The sequence below is a fragment of the Nyctereutes procyonoides genome, unplaced genomic scaffold (assembly GCF_905146905.1).
Source record: "Nyctereutes procyonoides isolate TBG_1078 unplaced genomic scaffold, NYPRO_anot_genome, whole genome shotgun sequence".
Taxonomy (NCBI): domain Eukaryota; kingdom Metazoa; phylum Chordata; class Mammalia; order Carnivora; family Canidae; genus Nyctereutes; species Nyctereutes procyonoides.
The window spans coordinates 51,914,850-51,938,378 of record NW_026575135.1 but is presented as its reverse complement, the minus strand read 5'-3'; the positions used below and the strand labels follow the sequence as shown (position 1 = coordinate 51,938,378).

General features: G+C 39.6%; 1 protein-coding gene and 1 long non-coding RNA gene across 2 annotated transcripts; both read right to left on the bottom strand.

Moving 5' to 3' along the window:
• Positions 1–228: 228 nt before the first annotated feature.
• On the bottom strand, positions 229–22,710 carry PPP2CA (protein phosphatase 2 catalytic subunit alpha). The gene is made up of 7 exons (XM_055302568.1): positions 22,356–22,710; positions 7,815–8,024; positions 4,292–4,465; positions 3,667–3,756; positions 2,976–3,137; positions 1,764–1,882; positions 229–978 (listed from the first exon to the last, which is right to left on the bottom strand). Exons 1-7 carry the CDS (start codon positions 22,455–22,457, stop codon positions 906–908), a joined length of 930 nt encoding a protein of 309 aa, XP_055158543.1. The 5' UTR covers positions 22,458–22,710; the 3' UTR covers positions 229–905.
• Positions 18,545–20,167, bottom strand: LOC129495163 (uncharacterized). Its single transcript, XR_008661466.1, has 3 exons — positions 19,819–20,167; positions 18,795–18,868; positions 18,545–18,700 (listed from the first exon to the last, which is right to left on the bottom strand). It is a non-coding gene; the product is annotated as an uncharacterized LOC129495163 (long non-coding RNA).
• Positions 22,711–23,529: the final 819 nt, after the last annotated feature.

The window sequence follows — 23,529 nt, the reverse complement described above, 5'->3', positions numbered from 1 at the left end:
CGAAGAGCACGCTGACTATCTGACAAATTGTACTATCTGGATTACAAATGAGTCTTGAAAATCTTCTGAAGAATGTCAAGGAGTTACCAGAGAGATTATATAGTGACCTTGGTTTTTATTTTTCTTTACCTAGAATTCTACAAATTCTAAAATTTATCAATTGATGTATCTTTTAAATAAACAGCACCAGTCTTGCCCATTGATACAATTAAAATTTGACTTTCTCAGTTCTTAGTTCACAAGTTTATTATGAAAAACACTGCAGTGCTCTTGTGCAGTAACATCGTCTTATAGGAGGGGGAAAAACAGTTCTGTTCAAAACAACTCACCAGGTTCTGACAATAACAAAGAACATGAGGCTGAGATTTGAGAAGGGAAATAAACTGAGTGCAGACAAATCATACAATTAAATTAAACGGTATCCCTGAAAATAAACAAAACGATTTCAAAACTCACAAGTAGAGAGGGGAGGCCTTGGTACTTATTTTTAAAAATGTTCATTAAGCTCCAATGATTGTTTGCTGCTATCCTTATCTACAGTCATGCTGAGTAAAGCTATAGCTAAATGGAAGTTAAATTGTATTCACGAGGTGTTAATGTTTACATCTTATTATCTGCAGTCTCTCAGAGAAAGCAAAAGTAACTACAAATAGCGCTATGCCAGAAACTGGTTTCTTGACCAACAATGTCGCTTCAGCATGCAATGAACTGGTTCATTCTAAAGTGGTCACGGCTGTTGATGACAAGAGGCTTTGTATTTTTATATGGCACATCTTTTGGTCCATGTGAAAACAAGTTTTTTGAATGTTAACTATTCTCTGACATTTTGAAGTTACTGTTGCTCTTCCCATTTCCATTAGGTCAATATATGGTTCATGGCAATACTGTACAAGTGTAAAATTTCATTACAGGAAGTAATCTGGGGTACGACGAGTAACATGTGGCTCGCCTCTGCGAGGTGCTGGGTCAAACTGCAAGCTGAAAAACAAAACATGTTTGTTGTTTATACTCCATGTATCAATATACTGACAAAATCAAGACACTATTCTTTCAAACTTTATAATTTTTTTCCTATACAATTTCAGTTTGCCTTCAATGGAACAGAACCCTAATTGTAGCCTAATCGTGCATTTATTTATTTAACATGCATTTATTAAGAGTGTAATAGCTGCATGCCTTCTCAAAGAGCCAAGGCAGAGAGACTTTTTATACATCAGGATTCCTCCTAAGATTATTTGAAAGAAGAGTTCTAATAAATCAATACAATTTAAAAAGCCTAATGTACTGTATTTGTAATCTCAACTTCAAGATATATTTTATTAACCTGATAATAAAAACATGTGTTTAAAAGTTAGAATCCTAATAAATTACATTGGGGTCTATATAGGACAAGTTTCTGTTGATGTGTTTCAATATATCCTAAGTCCGTTCAAAAGGAAACAGAGAGGTGGCTCAGTAGGTCAAGCATCTGACTCTTGGTTTCAGCTCAGGCTATCTCAGAGTCGTGAGACTCAGCCCCATGTTGGCTCCCTGCTCAGTGTAGAGACGCTTGAGGTTCTTTTCCTCTCTCTCTGCCTCTCCTCACACCTTCTCTCTCTCAAATGAAATAAATAAAATCTTAAAAGCAAACAAAAGGAAACATAAAAATCAAACTGGAATCTGGATTTAGCATGAGCCCTTTAACTCTTACACTAAGTCCCATTCAAACTATACAGTTTGACTCAACTGTAATGGCAGCCAACTACTAAGGTGTAAATACTTACAAAGAGTATTTTAGAGTATCATCAAGTTCCATGATCGCAGCTTGATTACCACAACGATAACAATAGTTTGGAGCACTGAAAATCGTTACTACATTCCGGTCGTGGCACCAGTTATATCCCTATAAGGAAAAGAAAGGTGTTAAAAACTTATTTTACTTCCTTATTTACACAACTAAATGTGACTCGAGAGAAAAAAAGATCTCCCCTTCCCAAAAGGCTTAAAAACTATTAATGCTTTGTTTCTGGACATATTAATAATTTTCTGTACTCTTGTGTACAACTGAAAAATGTGTATATATGAATTAATTTTTCCCAAATTACAAAGCTAATTTACTAGAAATAGAAAAGACACTAAAACACAGCACTATCACTGAAGAATTAACTGTTTCTTCTACATCTGGCCACCTTCTGTGGACAGCAGCATCTCATCAGCTTCCCACTGCAATGGTCCCAAACATGATTCATGAACGAGTATATGGCCACTCCTTATAGAGGCATATAACATACTCCTCTAGACCAAAATTGTCTTAATTCTCTAAGGCAAAGGGGAAGTTCCCCCAGTCAGTCACTGCCCAGGTACAAAGAAACGAGGCCTCTAGGATCTCTGGCCTCATTTTCTTAAGTCCATCTGAATACTCGAGTTATTTTTTAAGTATTGTACACATATATCTTTCCCTATCTTTAGCAAAGCCATACATTTCATAATAATCACAGTTAAGACTATTAATCTAAATAGGAACCTCATTTTCTAAGTATGCTAATCAGTGTCCCATTTCCCTTTTAGTTTCTTAAATTACCTGTAATCCTACCATCCAAAAGGACTACCAAAATATCTGGTATTTCATCTCAATCTCTCCTCTATATATACTTTTTAAATACATTAAAGAAACAAAATCGAGATTAAAAATGTTACATTCCCTTCTCCCCTGTTCCCTGAACCTTACTTTCCCAGGCTTAAATCCCAAGCACTATCCAGTCATGAAGAATTCTCTGAAAACATGTCGACTATCAAATTCATCATGATCAAAAACTTGAGATTTTAATTCTAGTGTGCATCTTCTGTAAAGGCTCAAGTTACCATGGCAAATTCATTGGAAGGGATACATAGGGTATCCTCATTAATTAGTCCTCCCACCCCCAATCCCTTCCCTAGTATCTTCCTTCATTGCATTTAGTTAAAAGGTAAATCAGGTTTCAGAGAAGAGAACATACCTCCATCACCAGCTGGTGAGCTCTGGACACCAATGTGAGGCCATTGGCATGATTAAATGTTTCAGAAATGTCTTGCCCAAAGGTGTAACCAGCTCCTCTAGGAGATATACCCCAACCACCACGATCATCTGGATCTGACCACAGCAAGTCACACATTGGACCCTAAAAAGTAAGTTAAGTTATAAACTGCCTTCTTACAAAAATGACTTGAGTAATTCATGACCCTAATGAAGTCACACTTTGAGGGGTATTTGCTGAACACAGTCTAAGGTTTTGTTTTGTTTTAAGGTTTTGTTTTAAAAGTCAAATATCTGTGTCAAATAAACTATTTCCAAATGTCTTTAAGAGACATACCCCACATCAATGTGCCCCAAGAGCAACAGGTCCTATAGTATGCAAATTTCAAATCAGACAGTATAGAGGAGTAATTAAGGTAGAGGCTCTGAAGACAACAACCTAGATTCTAAGCCCAGTCTCAAAGGTGTTATGATCTTGAAAGGTTTCTTAATATTAGCTTCTAAAGGATGAGGTTGCCGAGAAGTGTTGATACCACACAGGGTCATTCCTAAGCATTAGAAGAGAGAACACACCTATGAAAGTTACAATAAACTTTCTCCCCTCTAAAAACTTTTCTGAAATGATTTTACTACCAAACAGAATAACTCATTAAAAAAAAAAAAAAAGGCAATACCTCATGAGGAACTTCTTGTAGGCGATCAAGTGCTCTGATGTGATCCAGTGTATCTATGGATGGTGAGAGGCCACCATGTAGACAGAATATCTGAAAAGAGTAGTTTATAATGTTAGCCTCACATAAAATAAACTTTAAACATTCTGGACTAAGCTACAGGCAGCAGCCCACATCATTTAGTGAGACTAGGGTTTCTGTGTTCTGCCAGAACCACGCTTGTCTCTGCAAGAGCTTTCTTCTAGCCCACTCTACACTACTGAATACAGCCTCCCTTCTTCCTGATAAATGATTACTGCTGCACCCAGAAAGAATTTCTGTGACCTTACCCTCACCATAGACTATCTTCCTTCTCATAGAATTTTCTTGCAATTTCTTCTGTACACTCCTCTACATGGACCATTAAATAGTTAATCATGTCTCCAAGACTTGTCCAAAAACAACCTCAGAGGATGGATGGGCTACATCTTCCATCCCTGTGGTACCAACATACAGTTCAGTGCCTGATACAAAGGACAGACGTCAAAAGTCTAAAAGGGATGTGTGGGTGGAAAAGTGGCACCTAAACGTTAAGAAAGCAGATTCATGAAAACAATCAGCAATATAAGTTTTAGGAAGACCTACATACCTGCCCATCAACCAAGGCAGTGAGAGGAAGATAGTCAAAAAGATCTGTAAAGTATTTCCAAACATTTGCATTTCCATATTTCCTTAAACACTCATCATAGAAACCATATACTTGTGTGATCTGTCTGCTCTCATGATTTCCTCGAAGAATGGTGATGCGTTCACGGTAACGAACCTGAAACAACAAAATAGAAAACAACATGAATACCTGGCTCCTTCAAAAACCAAATGACAATTCGGCAAACTTTCTACAGGAAAATTCAGAGTTCTAATTTTGGTGAAGAAAACATTCCATGCCTCCATATTACACTGAAATGAGACCCTACACCTAATGACATCTGTCCACAGAGTTTTGGTGAACCCCATCTCAACTATAATCAAACTCCTACTACTATCAACTTTATTTTTTTTAAAAGATTTACTTATTAGAGACAGAGAAAGAGACAGAGAGGCAGAGACACAGGCAGAGGGAGAAGCAGGCTCCATGCAAGGAGTGGGAGTCAATCCTGGGTCTCTAGGACCATGCCCTGGGCCAAAGGCGGCTCTAAACCACTAAGCCACTGGAGCTGCCCTACTACCAACTTTACACTAAGCATAATTATCAGCTGTAAAATTCCATGAAATTTTTTCTATACTTAGATGACTTTTGGTAAAATGCATAGTCCTGTAGTAACTATCATGATTATTTTAGAACCTTTCCATCAGTACAAAAATATTCATTTGCTATCCCAACTCCTACTCCCAGCAACCACTGATTTGTCTTTTGAGATCTGCTTTTTATAGAAATTTCATATAAATGAGTAATACAATATATAGTTTTTTATGTGTCTGGCTTCATTTACTTATAGTATTTTTGAGGCTCACTTGTGTATGCATCAGCAGATCTTTTTTATTATTCCTTTTTATTGCTGCACAGTATTCCACTGTATGGCTATACCCCCCCCCCTTTTTTTTTAAAGATTTTACTTATTTATTCATGAGAGACAGGGGCGGGCAGGTAGAGACACAGGCAGAGGGAGAAGCAGGCTCCATGCAGGGAGCCCGATGTGGGACTTGATCCCGGGTCTCCAGGATCAGGCCCTGGCTAAAGGTGGAGCTAAACCGCTGAGCCATCCGGGCTGCCCCATTTTGTTTCTTTATTCACCATTAGGATGAACTTCTGGATGGTTTACTTTTTGAGAATTATGAATATGTTGCTATGATCATCTTGCCTACAAGATTTTGTACAAACATAAAATACGCTTTCATTTTTCTTGGGTATATTCCTAGTCCAATATAACTGATGAGTCTATGGGTGTACATATGTTTAACTTTAGGCAGCCTGGGTGGCTCAGCAGTTCGGCGGTGCCTTTGGCCCAGGACATGATCCTGGAGACCCGGGATCGAGTCCTACATTGGGCTCCCTGAATGGAGCCTGCTTCTCCCTCTGCCTGTGTCTCAGCCTCTTTCTCTCTCTGCATCTCTCATGAATAAATAAATAAAATCTTAAAAAAAAAAAAGTATGTTTAACTTTTAGGGAAATTGCCAAACCATTTTCAAAATGGTTGGTATATGAAGGTTCTAATCTCTTCATAAACTAACACTTGCTATTATCACCCTTATGGACAACAGCATTCTAATGGGTGTGATTGTGACTTTAATATGCATTTCCCTGATGATCAATGATTTGGGGAACCTTTTCATGTGCTTATTGACTATTCATGTATTTTCTTGGATGAAGTATCTATGTAAGTATTTTATCCATTTTTAATTTTACTGAATCATAATAGGCTTTTGTTATATGAACACAAATACCTTTTTCTTAGTTATATCTCTTGAAGAACAAAAAAATCTTAATTCTGACGAAGTCCAATTCAACAAACTTTCTAATGGACCGTGCTTTTCATATAGTATCAATCATTGCCTAATCCAAGGTTACAATATTTTCTCCTATGCTTCATTCTGGAAGTTTTGTACCTTTAGCTCTTACATTAGGTCTCTGATTGATTTTGATCCATTTGTATGTTATGAGGTATTCTAAGTCCATTTTTTTTGTATATAGATAGCCCTCTGTCCTAGCACTACTTGCTTAACTTCCTCCCCCAACCCTCTGTATTAAAAGCCTCTGTGTAAGGGCTGCTATAACAAAGTAGAGGAAACGGGCAGCTGAAACAAATCCAGATCAAAGTGTAAACAAGGTTGGTTTCTTCTGAAGACTTGTCTACTTGGCTAATAAAAGGTCATCTTCACATTTCTTATCCTCTTCCCTCCGTTATATTGTCCTAATGTCTTCTTACAAGGACACCAGTCATATTCAATTAGGGCTCACCCTTATGACCTATGTTACCTTAATTATCTCTTAAAGGTCCTATCACCAAATATGGTCACATTCTGAGGTACCAGGGGTTAAGACTTCAGTGTATGAATAGAGGGAGGTGTATGCGGCACAATTCAGCCCCTTAACATTCAAATACAAATTCTTAAAGGCAACATATTCATTCCTCTGCTGAGCACTGGGACTCATCTTAGGCTTTAAGTACAGATTAGCTTGTAAGGCTGTTTTCATTGTATCTAGAGGCACCACAGTAATTTTCCATCATTTAATCTAACTGCTTTGTTTTACAGATCCAGAACTTAGTATCCTCCAAGTTGTGTAGCACGTTACATGATTCAGGCTAGTGGCTTCATGAACACACAGATTATATATTGTCTAAAATTCAGCTCTTGCCAAAACCACATCTCACCACTCTTGCAATACTAGAGGTTTCTGGAAGCCATTTTATCATTGTGAACGTTCTTTAATAAAATCTCCCCTAAAGGTAAAATCACACTTTCTTTTTAGGGAAAGGCAGAGAAGCCTGTCATTCTAAATACTAGTGATCACTACTTTGTGTCTCATTTTCAGATATTTGTACATTTCCCAAAGCTACAATTGGTATAAAGCAACTTCCTTTAATTACCATTCCTATTGTTCTAAATTATCACGTTTTAATGGCTGCAAACTACTCCACATAGAGAGAAATCATAATTTACATAGTCACTTCTGTTGGATATTTAGATCTATTCTTTTTCTGGTATTGAAGATAATGCTGCAATTAATGTTTTCACACAAATAAAGCTCTTCTCTTGAATTTCTTCTTCAGCAAAGTCTAATTATAGGATCACTGTGTCGAAAGATGTAAACATTCTAATAATTAGTAGTAGTATGTTTTATTTCAAAAAATTACTTATTTCAAGAAAAGTAATAATATTATCTCCCCACACCTTGATTAACTGAAGTAACATTTTTATTTGACCAGCCTTCTAATATTCTTCTAAAAACTTGAATGAGAATAATTTTTTTTACTTTTATTCTGTATCATCCCTTTATTTAGAATGAAGATAGATCTATGATTTATAAGTCTTAAACATGAATACCTGCATTCCTTAAATATGGAGTTTTATTCTAAAAATTAACATTCAGAGAAAATCACAAATCACCAGGAAAAAAGGAACGAGACTGTCTCACCCTGTGCAAAATGTCCCAAAGGTAACAGTGAAATTACCTTAAGAGCTACAAGCAGAGTAACTGTTTCAACTGAGTAATATCCTCTGTCAACATAATCTCCCATAAACAAGTAGTTTGTGTCTGGTGATTTGCCACCAATTCTAAACAGTTCCATGAGATCATGAAATTGCCCATGTACATCTCCACAGACGGTGACTGGACATCGAACCTCTTGCACGTTGGATTCTTTTGTCAGGATTTCTTTAGCCTACAGAAGGGAGATAAAATAAACCAATACATTTGGCATTAAACATTAACAAAGATCTTCGCTTAAACTTAATGTAGCTTAACGAGCAGACACAATGTAAGACAAAACTGTAGGCATTGATAATTCCATTAAAGTAAGAGGGCAAAATACGGCCAGATTCTGTTATCTCACTCCTGATACTTAGGAAAAATCATGTATCTAGATGCACAGTTCCATTCCTCTCATCTATCAAGTACCATCTAATTAAATGTTAAACAGATTATTATTAGCAACCATATAAGATTAATGAAAATGGAACAAGACATTCAGGTACCTAGTTCCTTAACCTTAAAGTTCTAATTATAGTATACTGGCACTCCAGGCTGTAAGAAAAGGTTTCTAATCCCCCCCTTGACTAGTTTTTTTTTTTTTGGGGGGGGGGGAAGCATTATAAAATTTGGCATGACTTTTACGCTCTTAATACTAAAAATACAAACTTTGTTTTACAACTGTAACTATTTGACATACATGGTTTTTATAAAGTTGTTTGGCAGCATATGCATTCCCCCACATAATCAGAAACTCAAACATTACTTTTAAGGGCAGCAAAACATTATTTCACTCAACTGAAACCTCATCAGTCATTCGACACACGTTTATAGATCATCTACCTTACCCCCAAAACCAAAGTTCACTGGGAGACCATCATTCATTTGATCAATCATCTGAGTGATACTAGATGCCAGACCTTGTGCTAGCCACCTGAGGACCACAGTATACAAGACAGGTCACTTGGGACAGGGGACCACAAACAAGTAACCAATCACCAAAGTACAGGCTATGTATGTTAAGTGATAAAAGAAAGGGACAAAGTAAACGGTGGAGATTCATTTAATAAGGTAACACAACAAGACAGCCCATTAAAGCACACAGTGGAGCAGAGAGGCAGAAAATAAAATGATCAGGCCAAATGCTAAGACATGCTAGAGTAAGCAGCAGTGTTCCAGGATCACAAACACTGGGACAGCTAGGAAATCTGCCTGACTGAAGTCCAAGGAAAGGGATGGGAAAAGGAAATGAGAGGTCCAACACAGGCAAGGTACAATCGTGTGTATAAATTCTCAGGAAGAGGAGAAGGTTAAAGGCTGAAGCATATATACCAGTAGGAGTAGAGAAGGGGGTAGACTGGAGTAGGTGCAGGGTGACCCAACTATCCTGGTTTTAGTACTTAAAGTCTGGCATCCCAAGAAATGCCTCAGTTGTGCTCAGGTAAACCATGACAGTTGGTCACTCCACGTAGGAAATGCAAGGGAAGAGTGGGGCATGAACATGGACCAAAGAACAAGTCTAATCAAAGTAATACTAGAATAAAGATCTACTGGTGAAAAACTTGAGGAGTGAATTTCGGATTTCCGAGGTAGGGCTACACCTGTGGGTATCAGAGTAGTGCTTAAAGGCCACTAGTATTCAGGGACCAATCCACCAAAAGGTCTTGGTTTTGCCTCCAAAACACAAATCAATCTGTTTTTATCTATCTTGCCACTATCCTGGTCCAAGCCACCATTACCTCACCAGGATTATTGTGCTAGCTTCCATACTGAACTCCCTGCTTTCATACTGCCTGCTTCTAATCAATTTTCCACTCAACTATCAAGACTAAGAGCTAAAAAATGTTCACCAGATTCCTTTAATTCACCACTGCATACACAGAACCTTGCTAGAACAATGTCTGAGATGTAAAAGGTATTTAATATCTATTTGCTGAATAAATCAAGAATTTATACTGGGGGTACTGGATAGATCATCTTCAGGGAAAGCCATGGATGTCTCTCAGGACAGTATCAGAAGTACAGGCATGGAAACTGGTACCAACGTCTCTGGAGAATGAAGAAATAACAGCTAAGAGTAGTAAGGAAAAGTGTCTGGGTATCTAGACAGAGAAAAGCAGCCCGAAAGACAGGGAACTTTATCCTAGAGAAAGGCAGCATCCAACTATCTGGGAAGGCTATTAGAGAAAGTACAGGACTTTCTCAGGAAGAGCCAGATTTCAGTTAAACCAAGAAGGTAAAAAGAAATTTTTCTCAAAGTGGATTAGAAGTATTTATTTCATACACTCAGGATTTATTGAGCATTTTCTTCTATATGCAGCTAGCATTATGAAATGGTGTTCCAGAATGTACAGTGGGAAGTTGTATCGGGGGGAAGGCAACACACTAGAACATAGAGGTGAAATTGCCATAATGAATTGTTGCTAATGAGCCACTGCTGATTACATTCTGAGTGACAACCAAGGGTAACCAGGACTGGTTTTAAGGCAGTGGTATACAAACTTCTCCACACATGAAAAATCACTTGAGTAGTTCTTTAAAAAAAAAAAAAAAAAGAAAGAAAGAAAGAAAAGAAAAGAAAGAAAGAATAAACCCCAGATACTGAGGCTACTCCTCTCTCAATTAAGCCAGAGTCTTTAGGAGTGGGATCAAAGCACCAAATTTTTTTAGTCTTCCCTCCTCACTCCACACCAATGCTTCCCCAGGTGCAGTGAAATTTATGAATCATTCTTTAAAAAAAAAAAAAAAAAAGGATTCTATTTATTTATTTGAGTCCACTGTGGGACTCCATTCTAGGACTTCGAGATCACAACCCGAACCTAAGGCAGATGCCCCACTGACTGAGCTACCCAGCTGCCCCTAAGAACTATTATTTCCAAGTCTCCCAACATTTGGGGAGCCTATTTCAAGACACTGACCAATCACTGATATCCAAAAATTAATAATTAATTTGATCTATTTTTAAATTTAGAAAAAAATTTCACCGTGTCTCAAAAAGTGCTATTTTTCTTAAGAAATAATCCATCTTGCTAGGGTAATTCCAACCTCCCATGATTTATTGTAACTAAAAAGCAGAATTTCACTAGGGATATTCCCTAGTCTATTTGGCATTAATACCATGTCCAGTGTTTTTGAGCACCTGGTGCACAGTAATGGAAATAGTCACAAATGAAATAATAGGTCCCACTTCAAAGAAATTTACAAGTTATTCAGAAGTTTTAAAGGGACAATGATATAAGAAACCAGATGGTCACAACCATATAAACCTTGCAATTCTATGAGAAGTTAAATTCCAAAGTGCATCTCTTGACACTTGCTTACATTCAAGGTATTCTCTATATGAATGATAAAAAGTTGCCATTCCCAAGTATCCTAAGGTCCTTATTACAATCTACTCAAAATTTCCATTCAAATCATAAAAGGACAATCAAACCTAAATGCTATTTGTTCCTTTTATTTCAATTTCAACATATCACAATGCTAAACACTCTATCTTTACTTTTACTTTACTTATTTTTAAAATAGGCTCCACTCCCAGTATGGAGCCCAGCATAGGGTTTGAACTCACAACCCTGAGATCTAGACAGATGTTCCACCAACTGAGCCAGCTAGGTGATTCGATCTTTAATTTTTTTAAAAAATATGCAAGTTATAGTGACACATCCTTAATTTTTTTTTTTTTTTAGCAGCAGATAACATCAAATGTCACCTCTGACCACCCTCCACAATCCCACATCCCTTGGGAAAGTTACCACTGAAAGTATTTTGATGTACATTCTTTTGAAACCCTGTTTACAAGTTTTACATACATATTACATGCCTACAAAAACATAATCATTTTCTTTTGCACTTTTAAACAAGGAACAGTATTATTTAGGCAGCCTGCTTTTCTCTCCAATAATCCATCTTGGGAGACCATAATGAATATATACAGACCTGATTAATTTCTCATGATGGAAGTAGAGTATTCCCTGATGGATTATGATTCAGGGAGAGGCCGTTACCAGGGAAGGCAAAAACACTACAATGTATATCCTAGTATTTGCTCCCTGGTATACACCTGGTATACATACACAGACACTCCCAGAAAGAAAATATCACAAAGTGGACTTATTAGCAGATCTATCAGCTCCTTTTTATGTTGACATGACAAAATTGTCCTCCAAAAAGGAAAGGACACTGTATTTATAAAATTAACATCTTAAACTTCTACATCTGGGAAAGCCAAAGTTCTTTCTTCTCTTCCTACCAAATTTGAGACCAGAACAATTATAATTAAATCCTGGAGAAAAATAGTATTATGTACCAGATGCCATCAAGACAACTATAAAGTGTATCTTAACAACAAAAATTCAAGCTTACAAAGAATTTAAGTATACTTTTTTTTGGGGGGGGGGGGAGGTCTCATCTCAGCTCTCAAATCATTACTACACACCAAAATACACTATCCCAAACACCACAGCAATAACAGTTGCAGATGTCCTCACTGAAGATTATTTTACAATCAAGAAAAACTAATCACAGAAAAAGAAATGCCAGAGGAGCTGTGCTATCACAAGGCCTTTCAAGTCTCAGAAGCACATAAGAGAACCTCCTCTATGGGCCACCTAACGGGATCTCTAATGAGTCAGTCACCTTAATATTTGATCTTACCCAAAAGGCCAAAAAGCCATCTAATGAGTCTCCTTTAGAACATGCAGGCCTTCACCAACCATCAGTTTCTAAGGTAGATATACAACTTCAACTCCCTAGCTTAATATTCAAGGTAAATGGCAAAACCAGATTTTCAAAGCAACTTAATTAACATTCAAGATGTTTATACTTTTAATAACTACCTTTTCACTTTCTGGTATTGACTCCTATAATTTAGAGCCTCAGCCTCTGCACCTGAATTATACAGAGAAGCAAAAGCAAAAGACACACACCCCAAACTTTTTTGCTTCCCCCAAAACATTTTTTCAGGCCTTCAAAAGTCTCAGTAATAAACATTTGGGGGAAAAACAAAACAAAACAGAAGATCAAGGTTTTAAAAATAGTGTAATCAGCACCATACTGATTATTTATTGATTCTTCAGTAGGAACTCTACTAAAATTCAAATGGCATAGACTGAAATCAGTGAATTCAAGGAAAAAAGATCTAATACAAAACTTCTGAGAACAAGGCTGAAACTAGAATAAGCTAGTCCAGTAATAAGAGCTTAACTGTGAAAAGTTAAAATTTTCTACTGTCCTAAAATTCAAACAATTTGGAGAGTCACTAAAAGAAAAGAAACCTCTAAGAACATTAATTTATTATTAATGTGCTTCTTTGCATTCTGAGTTCAGATTCAGCAATTTAAAATTTTTATTTTCAACTTACCATCAGGTTTCTTGGGTATGGGCTATCCCTAACCACCATAATAACATGTACAAAAAAAGCAAATTTAAACTAGACTCCTAAAATCATCCAAGTCAAGATACTTCAAGGAAGACAAGAAAAAGAGAAAATAGGGAACCAACAACAGATTCACAAACCATTTATAAATTAATTTCCTTAAGAGCACACAACAGCAGTATAATTTCTCCTTAACATGTACCACAGAAAAAGAGGATACTTATGCATTTTTATATTAAATAAAGTCATACAACATATTAATGCATTTTTATTATTAAACCAAGCAAACATGCTAAAATGCAAATGATTACAATTATGTAAAAATTTGTTGTATAAGAACGCTGGAGAACATTAAAGTGTTGATGGGTTATAGCGGTCTTAAACCCACCACATCAACAAAAACTATTCTCATTTCTCTGAATTCCCTTCCAGCTTTTACCCATATACAAATCTTATGCTTAAAACTGGTAAATGTCTCAACTTGTTTCCTAAAGTTCAATATTTAAGGGGGTGGTCCCTGAGTGGCACAGTTAAGCGGCTGCCTTCAACTCAGGTCATGATCCAAGAGTCCTAGGATAGAACCTGCATCTAGCTCCCTGCTCAGTGGGAAGTCTGCATTGCCCTCTCCCTTTCTCTCTCTACTCACGCAACGCATGAGCACACGTTCGCATGAGCACGTTCGTTCACTCTCTCCCAAAGAAATAAAATATCTAAAGTTCATATTCACGAATCCAATGTCCTATAGCATTATAGCAATCATTTTAAACCGATGTATATGGGATCCCTGGGTGGCTCAGCAGTTGAGCGCCTGCCTTTGGCCCAGGGCATGATCCTGGAGTTCCGGGATCAAGTCCCACATTGGGCTCCCTGCATGGAGCCTGCTTCTCCCTCTGCCTGTGTCTCTGCTTTCTCTCTCTCATGAATGAACAAAATATTAAAAAAATAAAAATAAAAAAAAATAAAGTGATGTATACTATCCTCCCATACTTACACATCTATTGTTTATTTGACTTATTTCCTTTCCAGAGATTTTCAATTTACAGAGTAAAATATATGAACATTTCTGGTTACATACGTAGTTTATAAAGCTCAATTATTTCCAACTTATATGTAATAATAAATGGGAGAATACACTCATTCTCATCTATTTCAAATACAAAATGTTACCTTCCGATTTACCTGGTGCTTTTTATTTTGGAGTTCAAACTTTTTACTCTACGTTTATTTACTATCAGTTATTTGTCCTCTTACACAGATTGTCCGCACAGATTTTTTGAGTATCTATCAATAGCTAGATGATACTCTTACATATTTTTCTATTAAAAATCTGATTAATTAAAATGTTCAATGGAACTCTACTTCACATAAATAAAACATTTCACAATTTAATCACAACTGAGTATATCTTCTACCAATACAGCCAAAAAGACATAAGACAAGCAAGCCTGAAAAAAATGCAACGAATAATTTTTGAATTTTACTTTTGTTTCAGAATATAAACATTTGAAAACTTTTTAAATTTTTTTTTAATGATAGTCACACAGAGAGAGAGAGGAGAGAGAGAGAGAGAGAGCAGAGACACAGGCAGAGGGAGAAGCAGGCTCCACGCACCGGGAGCCTGGGATTCGATCCCGGCTCTCCAGGATCGCGCCCTGGGCCAAAGGCAGGCGCCAAACCGCTGCGCCACCCAGGGATCCCTGAAAACTTTTTTAAAAAAAGAACAGGGCATCCAACTCTTCTGTTCGGCTCAGGTTGTGATCTCATGGGTCATGGGATGGAGCCCATCATCAGGTTCAGCTGGAAGTTGGCTTGAGATTATCTCCCCCCAACCCCCCTCCCGTTCTGCTCTCAAATAAATAAATAAATAAATCTTTAAAAGGGGGGGCAAATTTGCAAGCAACAATATTTTTTCAAAACCACAATAGATTTTCATTTTGCTTCATACTGTTATGAAAGATAAAAAGTAGGTTTTCATAATTGTACAAAAAAATTAAGGTTCATGACAGACTAGTGTATACCGCTGAATTTTTATTTTGGTTTATGTAGGACTAGCCTCGGAAGCAAATAAATCTTGTGCTAATCATCTTCAACTATCAAACCTTTCTTCCTATTACTTGTCTTTCATTAATTACACCGAACAGATGCCTCTAACGTTTTATGAAACATTTTGGTCTTCTATATGATTATACTGAATGTATAATATTTGTGTGATTATACTATAAAAGTACTATAATCTTCCATGTAATGTTCTAGGAACTGGTAGTTACTATTTGGTTTTAAGGCTTAGGATCTTACCAAAAGAAAAACATTCAGGAATAAGGAATAATTCTAAAATTGTATTTTTAATAAAGATTTTATTTATTTATTCATGAGAGACACAGAGAGAGGCAGAGACACAGGCAGAGGGAGAAGCAGGCTCCATGCAGAGAGCCTGATGTGGGACTCGATCCCAGGACTCCAGGATCACATCCCAGGCTGAAGGGAGGCACTCAACCACTGAGCCACCCAGGCGTCCCTCTAAAACCGTATTAAAAGAAAAAACATTAGTTGATGTTTTTCCACCTCTTTCTGTCAAATAAACATGTGCAGGAATTAAAACATTCCCAATCATTCCTGCAAAGAGGAAAAATATATGTAATCTACTCAACAGAGAAATGTTGGTTATATATATATATATATATATATGCCATTGTTTAAAAATTATATGACAACAATTCATCACAAATAATATTCACTCTAGGTGTCTGTTTCCTCCCTCATCTATACCAGATGACTTGGCCTAGATGGTCTTTAAGGTTCCTTCTATCACTAAAATTTTACTAAAGCATTTTTAAGCCTTTTCACTAAGTCACAGCCACCCAAAAGAAACAGGTAGTGAGCACAACTGCCAGTTTACAAACAATGCATGGCAGAGAAATAAAATGCACTTGATCACCACTAGCACAAAAATCCAAAAACCTTTCCTATCTATAGAGTTTACTACAAGTTCAATCTCTTAATGTGAAACCTTACCATTAGAGCAAAAAACTAACAAATCCCTAAGATAATGCTATCTTCACAAAGCTAAACAGCAAAAATGGATAATGCACATAAATAGGAGCTTAATAAATTTTGACCGAATGAATTCCAAAACTAAACATACACTGTCACATAATTAATAGCATCACAGACCCTGCAGTCTCTGTGAACTACACTTTGTATGTAAGTCTAGCTAGGTAAATGATGCAGTCTCCAGGAGCACTCTAGAGAAAGGTTCTCAATCCTCTTTCAGTCCCCTCAACATCAGTCACACTCCCATCTGTAACAGTGACTAAATGATTAAAATGAGGGTGAGGACATGGAGTGCCAGAGTGACTGGCCAACTGGTCATGTACAGTTTAGAAAATATCCAAATTCATATACACACATCTCTGTCATTGCCTTGTTCATCCATTCTAAACCACGCTACCAATATAAAAGTAGGCAACAGTAACTTTGTATTGTTAAGAAATTAAGCAGTTAATCCCAGATTGCTCTTTACAATTTTTTCAGAACCCATCCCCCAGCCATTCACCAGCAGCCAGATCTCTCTTTACTTCAGCTTCTTCTACCACTTCTGCACCAGAAGCTGTAAGAAAAGTTATCTAAACAACAAAAAAACCCAAATTCTTTCCCCTTCATAGTTCTAGTCCAATTTCTATCTCACTTGTATAGCAAACTGCAATTGGAAGGCTTTTTCAGACAAGGATGGCAAAGAGAAATTAATAAAGAAAAAAAAAAGATGGGTCAAAAAAGTAAAAAAAGAGGAGTGTTTCTCTGCCACACCTAACTTTTCCTTTCTTCTGAGCACCTTCAAAAAAAGACCCCTGTTATTACTTCAATGCAAACCTAATGTCTCCTGGTTTTCCTAGCTCACCTTCTACAACCTAAACAAAGAATACTCCACAAACAACTTACAACACTATAGGCAATACCTCCTGCCATAAAAGTGAGGGTGGACAGGTGACACAAATGTTACCCATACACTCCCCTTCAGTGTCCATTATGGTTTCTACAGCATGAGTTGTATCTGCCAATATATGCAGATACAACTCTTGACATTGACAGAGAAAACAAAAGAATTGGGGGAACCTGTGTCTCCAAATAGTAGGGCTGTTCACCTTATCAATACTTCCTCCTTAAGTCAACTCCAAACCAACTGCATTACTACTTCATGACTGCGAGTTCATGAAACACACACAGGCACATGTAGGTCTGACTGTAGAAGCTATGATAATAAGGCATTTTACAAGCTGTATTGAAGAATATAAATGTTAGATATACTTTCCTGGAATGTTTTAAAGTTCAGTTTCTAGATCATGATTTGCAATGAGAATACACAGAAAATTAACTGGCATTTTCTTCTCACTAATGTTATTTGAGGGGCAAATGCAGCCAACCACATTCAAAATTGAAGAATAATTACTGTTTCCTCCTCCAGGACAAAATGAGACAAACAGTGTGTGTGACATGAATAGAAAGCTTTCAAGCATTCAAAATAAAAATAATGCTTTATTTATTTTACAGAGCTGTTGACTGTACAATTCAGTTTGACCCCAATTCACCTCTATTTTTCATTATTAACACTACCTAAGAAAAGAAAGGGGAGGCTGTGAAGCAAGACTAGAACCCTGGGCTTAGAATCTGTAAGCCTGGGCAATCTCACTTTAGCCCCTAAAGTCAAGTCACTTTACCTTTCTGAGCCTCTGGTTTCCATCTGTAACTGAGGATAACAATTATCTCATAAACTTGTTAGGAGAACTGTGTATGTGAAAATATGATGCAAACATCATTCTGCATCAACACTTCCCCCATTTGTTTTCAATATTCAGATGACTCTAATCGAAATTAACCAAGCGGGATCCCTGGGTGGCGCAGCGGTTTGGCGCCTGCCTTTGGCCCAGGGTGCGATCCTGGAGACCCGGGATCGAATCCCACGTCGGGCTCGCGGTGCATGGAGCCTGCTTCTCCCTCTGCCTGTGTCTGTGCCTCTCTCTCTCTCTCTCTGTGACTATCATAAATAAATAAAAAAATAAAAAAAAAGAAATTAACCAAGGAACCTTTTTTATCTTTTTAAAGATTTATCTATCCAAAAAGAGAGAGAGAGAACATGTCTGTGCATGAGTAGGAGGGCCAGAGAATTTCAAGGAGACTCCAGGCTGAGCGAGGAGCTGGATGTGGGGATTGATCTCACAACTCCGAGATCAAGACCTAAGACAAAACCAAGAGTCCAATGCTTCACCAACTGCACCAAGGTACCCCAAAACAACCTTTTAAATTAAGCACACATACCAACTCACAAAAATTACTCACTTCATATAGAAATTTAACCTTGGTCATATATTTTGCGGCTCATCCAACAGAAGGAGGGTTTGCTTTTTCCCATACTTATGTAACAAATGTGAGGCCTTAATGACTGCATTTTATTTATAGTGTTTGTAAAGCCATGGAAAAGAGCACATGTAGGTAAAGAACTCCTTTGGAGAAAGAAAGAAGAAAAAAAAACTGGCTATCAAACAACATTCTCCACAAGTTTGGTAAGACCTGAAAGGACAAAGCCAAAAATCATACCTATATTAAACCACTGGTGAAGTCACATAATAAAAGACTGTTTACTGTAGTTGATACTATTTACTTCTTCCAATCTGTAAATGGAAACATACCAGTCCAGTTATACAAATGTAGTAATGTTACTGACTATAGAACTGTGCCTAAGACAAAACTGCATTCACTCACCATAAAATAAATGTTCAACAATCAACTAAAATTACAATCCTCAAAATGACAAAGTATACTCCACACACTATCATCTTGGCTTTTTAAAAAAGATTTATTTATTATTTACTTACTTACTTACTTAGAGAGAGAGGGAGGGAGGGAGGGAGGGGCAGAGACAGGCAAAGGGAGAAGCAGGCTGCATGCAGGGAGCCCGACGTGGGACTGGAACCTGGGACTTCAGGATTGCGCCCTGGGCCAAAGGCAGGCGCCAAACCGCTGAGCCACCCAGGGATCCCCTTATCTTGGCTTTGATATAAACTTTAATCCTACCTTAAGGGGAAAAAAAGTTCAACTAGTCAACTGTATAAAAACCATATTCACCTTTGTTTATAAAGACACACCTGGATTCTCTCCATTTTGAACACCTACCACTGTTAACTAATTGCTGATGGGAGACCATAATAATGGTCTCTGAATTTTTTAATAACCATGACCTCCCATGGTATACTTCTATCTGTATCATTTAAATATTTCATTCAGAGCAGTCATCTTCAGGGAGATAAAAGGGAAGGCTTTTGTATTATTCTTCCTTCTTATAATTAAACAATCAACTACTACACCAAGTACCTATCTCCAACAAGTAACTTTTCGTCAAAAGAAAAAACTATTCTACTAATGAAAAATGGTTCCCTCAAGATTCTCAAAATATGTAGCTTTCACTAGATGTGCTATTGGCTACTTAATTAAAAGTGAAAGGAAAGAAAAAAAAAATAAAAATAAATAAAAAAATAAAAAAATAAAAATAAAAGTGAAAAGAGAAGCTGCCTTAAAATTTAGTTTGCAAAGTTAACATAGCTCCAAAAGTTCAAATACTTACAAAGTTAAAAAGAGAATGAAGACTGCATAATATTCCTCCTCAAAGGATCCATTTCTTGGGAACCTAATTTCAAATATTATTTCCACTTTTTTGGCCCTAAGAACAGAAATCTGGACACACTGGATAAGCATAAGTTGTTTTTTCTTTTTTTTAAAAAGATTATTTATTCACGAGAGACACAAAAAAAGAGGCAGAGGGAGAAGCAGGCTCCCCAGTGGGGAGCCCGATGCGGAACTCGATCCCAGGACCCCGGGATCATAACTTCCGCAAAGGCAGACACTCAACCACTGAGCCACCAAGTAGAGAGTGTTTAATCTCACCCACCCTGAGTACAGTGTTTAATCTCACTGTATCTTAGTTTTACAAAGACAGGGAAAGCAATGACATTTACCAGATTCATCAAGTTTCACACACCCAACCCTAAGCATCCAGAATTATCTCCTACAGTCTCCAACACAAATCCTCTATTTCCCTGGTTCATGTATACTTAACTTCCAACTACATTCATGCTCCTGAGACAAACAGGATTATACTTTATTGCTTTTCATTTCACTCATAAAAGTAAGGAATTGTGGAAAATCAGTAGGTGCTCAATATTTAAACACAACACACTAATTTAAATTGATTTTATATATAATCTCACATTAGAAGGGACCCTAAAACATGTTTTAACTCTTTAAATAGGAAAATGTGGACTAAGTGGTTGTCCCAAGGTCAGTCACAATTACTCTGAAACAGAAAGAGGACTAGTGTTCAGGTATAACTTGAAGTCCAGTGGTCTTCCAATTATATCATTACCTTCTTTTCCAATGTTTCCTACACAAATGACTAGTCATCTAGCCAGATGCTGACTCAAAGTCTATATATAAAGTACTGACCCTTAAAAGTCATTAAAACCATTACTTAGAGCACCTAGAAATTAAGACTTGACAATACACACTAAAAGTTTTAAAAGCCCCTTTCTAAACCCTTAATACAAACACCATCCTCATCTGATGAGAGTAAAGAAGGAACAAAAGACTCAATACATTGCTAACATTAAAATTCAGCTCCAACAGATAATGTGCCACCTAATCAACTAGCAGGAGACTTGCTCAGGCTAAGGATAAATAAATCTGAATTTGACTCATTTAAATTGCAATTATTCACAGCACAGTTTCCAAAAAAGCTTGCTTTAGGAGCATATACATCAAACTCATGAACCTAATTTTCCCATCAAACCGCAAACGAGTCAGTATAATTGCTCTCTAATAACTCTTCACTAACACAAAATGCAAATACAGTAATCCGAAATTCTGCACTAAAATGAAATACTGCCAAGTTAATTTTGACAAGAGAAGTTAAACTACCTATAGTGGAGATAAGCATATTCCATGTATTAGAAAACTGACTCCTAAGGCTTCAAAAACACAACACAGTCAATAGCCAAATAGGCTACCTGTTTCCCAACCCCTAGGTAAAAAAAAAAAAAAAAAAAAAAAAAAAAAACCGAAATTGGGCCATTTAAAATGGACTTCTCAAAAGAACTATAGCATTCTATTTCCAACATCTGTAAGATATTTAAACACTAAAAAGCACAATGACTGGGACAGAGTAAAAGCTCAATCAACAGTTACTATCGCTACTGAAAGCCTCAAAAATACAAAGAAGTAACTTTCCCAACAAAGAGCCAGTATACAAAATTTGCGGCTCCGAGTTTACGTTGTTCATTTTTAAAAATACATGGCAAAATGCCAAGTACGTTCAGCTTACAGAAGGATTTCACAGTCCCCAATTTGAGTCAGCATATAAATCATAGATTCAACTGACACTTGATTTCCAATCCCAAAGCTCCTTATGTAGTATGACTCACCAAATTCTCCATTTCTTCCAACTATGAAATATAAGTTGTACTCCTTCCTGCATCTCCCACCATGACTTTCGTAGAAATTAGATTAGGGACAGATTTTTAAATCCCTGTAACCCCACTTTAAAGTCAAGCCTCTGGGAAGGACTGCTCAGTCAGTGAGTTTCACACAGACCCCCCCAGGACAGAACTGAAGCCGAGTGACCTTTAAACAGGTCTTGGGATCAGGCCTGCGAGCTGGCCTTTGGGGGATCCCTCTGGACCAAAGAATTAGGCCCGAGAACAAGCCAAAAGCCTCGTACGCGGCTCACGGAAGAGTCGCGGCCCCGCGGCCCAGGCCGTAGAACCCAGGTCCTCTCACAGGCAGCTCGAAACCGTCCCCGACCCCGACTTGCAGGGTCTCCGCCCCGCCGGCCACCCTGCCCCGCACCAAAGCCCGGGAGCCTCGGAAGCCCCGGAGTCGGGGGAACGGCGCCATTTTAGGCGGCGGTGGCGGCGACAACCAATCCCCGCGCTGGAGGCAGGGGGCGCCGGGTCGCCCGGGAGCCGCTGCCGGGCCGCGCCGGCCGCCGGTCTGGGAGGCTCGGGGGGCCCGGGCCGGCCGCCTCCGCCATGTTGCACCGTCCCCGTCGCCGCCTCCTTCCCGGCGGGCTCGGCCCGCCGCCGCTGTCGCAGGCGGGGAGAAGCTCACCTTCTCGCAGAGGCTCTTGACCTGGGACTCGGACAGCTGCTTGCACTCGTTCAGCTGCTCGATCCACTGGTCCAGCTCCTTGGTGAACACCTTCTCGTCCATGATGCCACCCGCCCGAACCGGCTGCCGCTCCGCGCTACTCCGGCGCCGCCGCCCGCACACGGGCCACACGCACACGCCGCCGCCGGTTCCCGGGGTACCTGTGTGGCTGCTGGCGGCTGCCCGGCGCTGGCGCGAACCCGCGGACGCTCCCTGCGGTGCCCGGCCGCCGGCCGCTGCTCTCCTCCGCTCGATCTAGCCCCGGAGCTCCGCTCTCTGTAATGGCGGCCGCCGGCGTGGTGACATCACGCCCGGCGTCAGGAGGCGGCGGGGTAGAAGGGCCGGGACAGGAGCTGCGCAACTGCAGAGCCAACCGGGTCGGCCGCGGGCGCCGCCGGGGCGGGGGGAGGGGGGGCGGGAACCGGGGCCAAGGCGCAGGCGCAACGTGACGGCCGGTTACTGAGGCGCCTTCGCTCTTAGGGCGTGGTCGCCCTGCGGGAGGGGCCGAGGGGGGAAGGGAGACCCGGGCGAGGAGGGCCGCCGCGGTTCCTCCAGCCCGCAGCCGGGCTAATTCCTGAGCGCGAGGTCCTCCGCGGCGGGGGCGGGGGCGGGGGCGGGGGCGGGGGCGGGGCGCGGGCCGGGGGCTGGCGGGTGGGGAAGGACCTAGCCGCCCGAGACGCGTTCCCTAAGGTGAGACGGCTGTGCGCGTGCGCTTCCCCCCGCGTTTGCACCCCGGCCACGGAAACTAGACTTGGGACCCCGTGGTGCGCTGGAATCGTCTGGGACTCTAGGTCTTTGGGGAGCAGGCACCGGCGCCGAGGGGTGACCTGTTTGGAGTGGCCACCTCCGCCTGTGGGCGCGGCAGGCACCTCGTAATTAGGTCACTCGTGGGCGGAGGAGGGTGTGTCTGCCCTGGGAGGGCCGCGCGGCGCACCTGCCTCCCTCCGCACACACCTGTCCTCGGGCCTCGGCTGTCCGGCTGTGCGCGATGCCTGCGGCCGAGGCTGGGGCTTTCCTGAGCCTCGGACCACGCGCGCCTGGCTTCCACACGCCCCACGCAGCCTCGCCCGCCGTCGCCGTCCGCCCCAGGTGTGCGGCCTCCCGGGGAGGAGGAGGACACCTCCTACCACCCCCC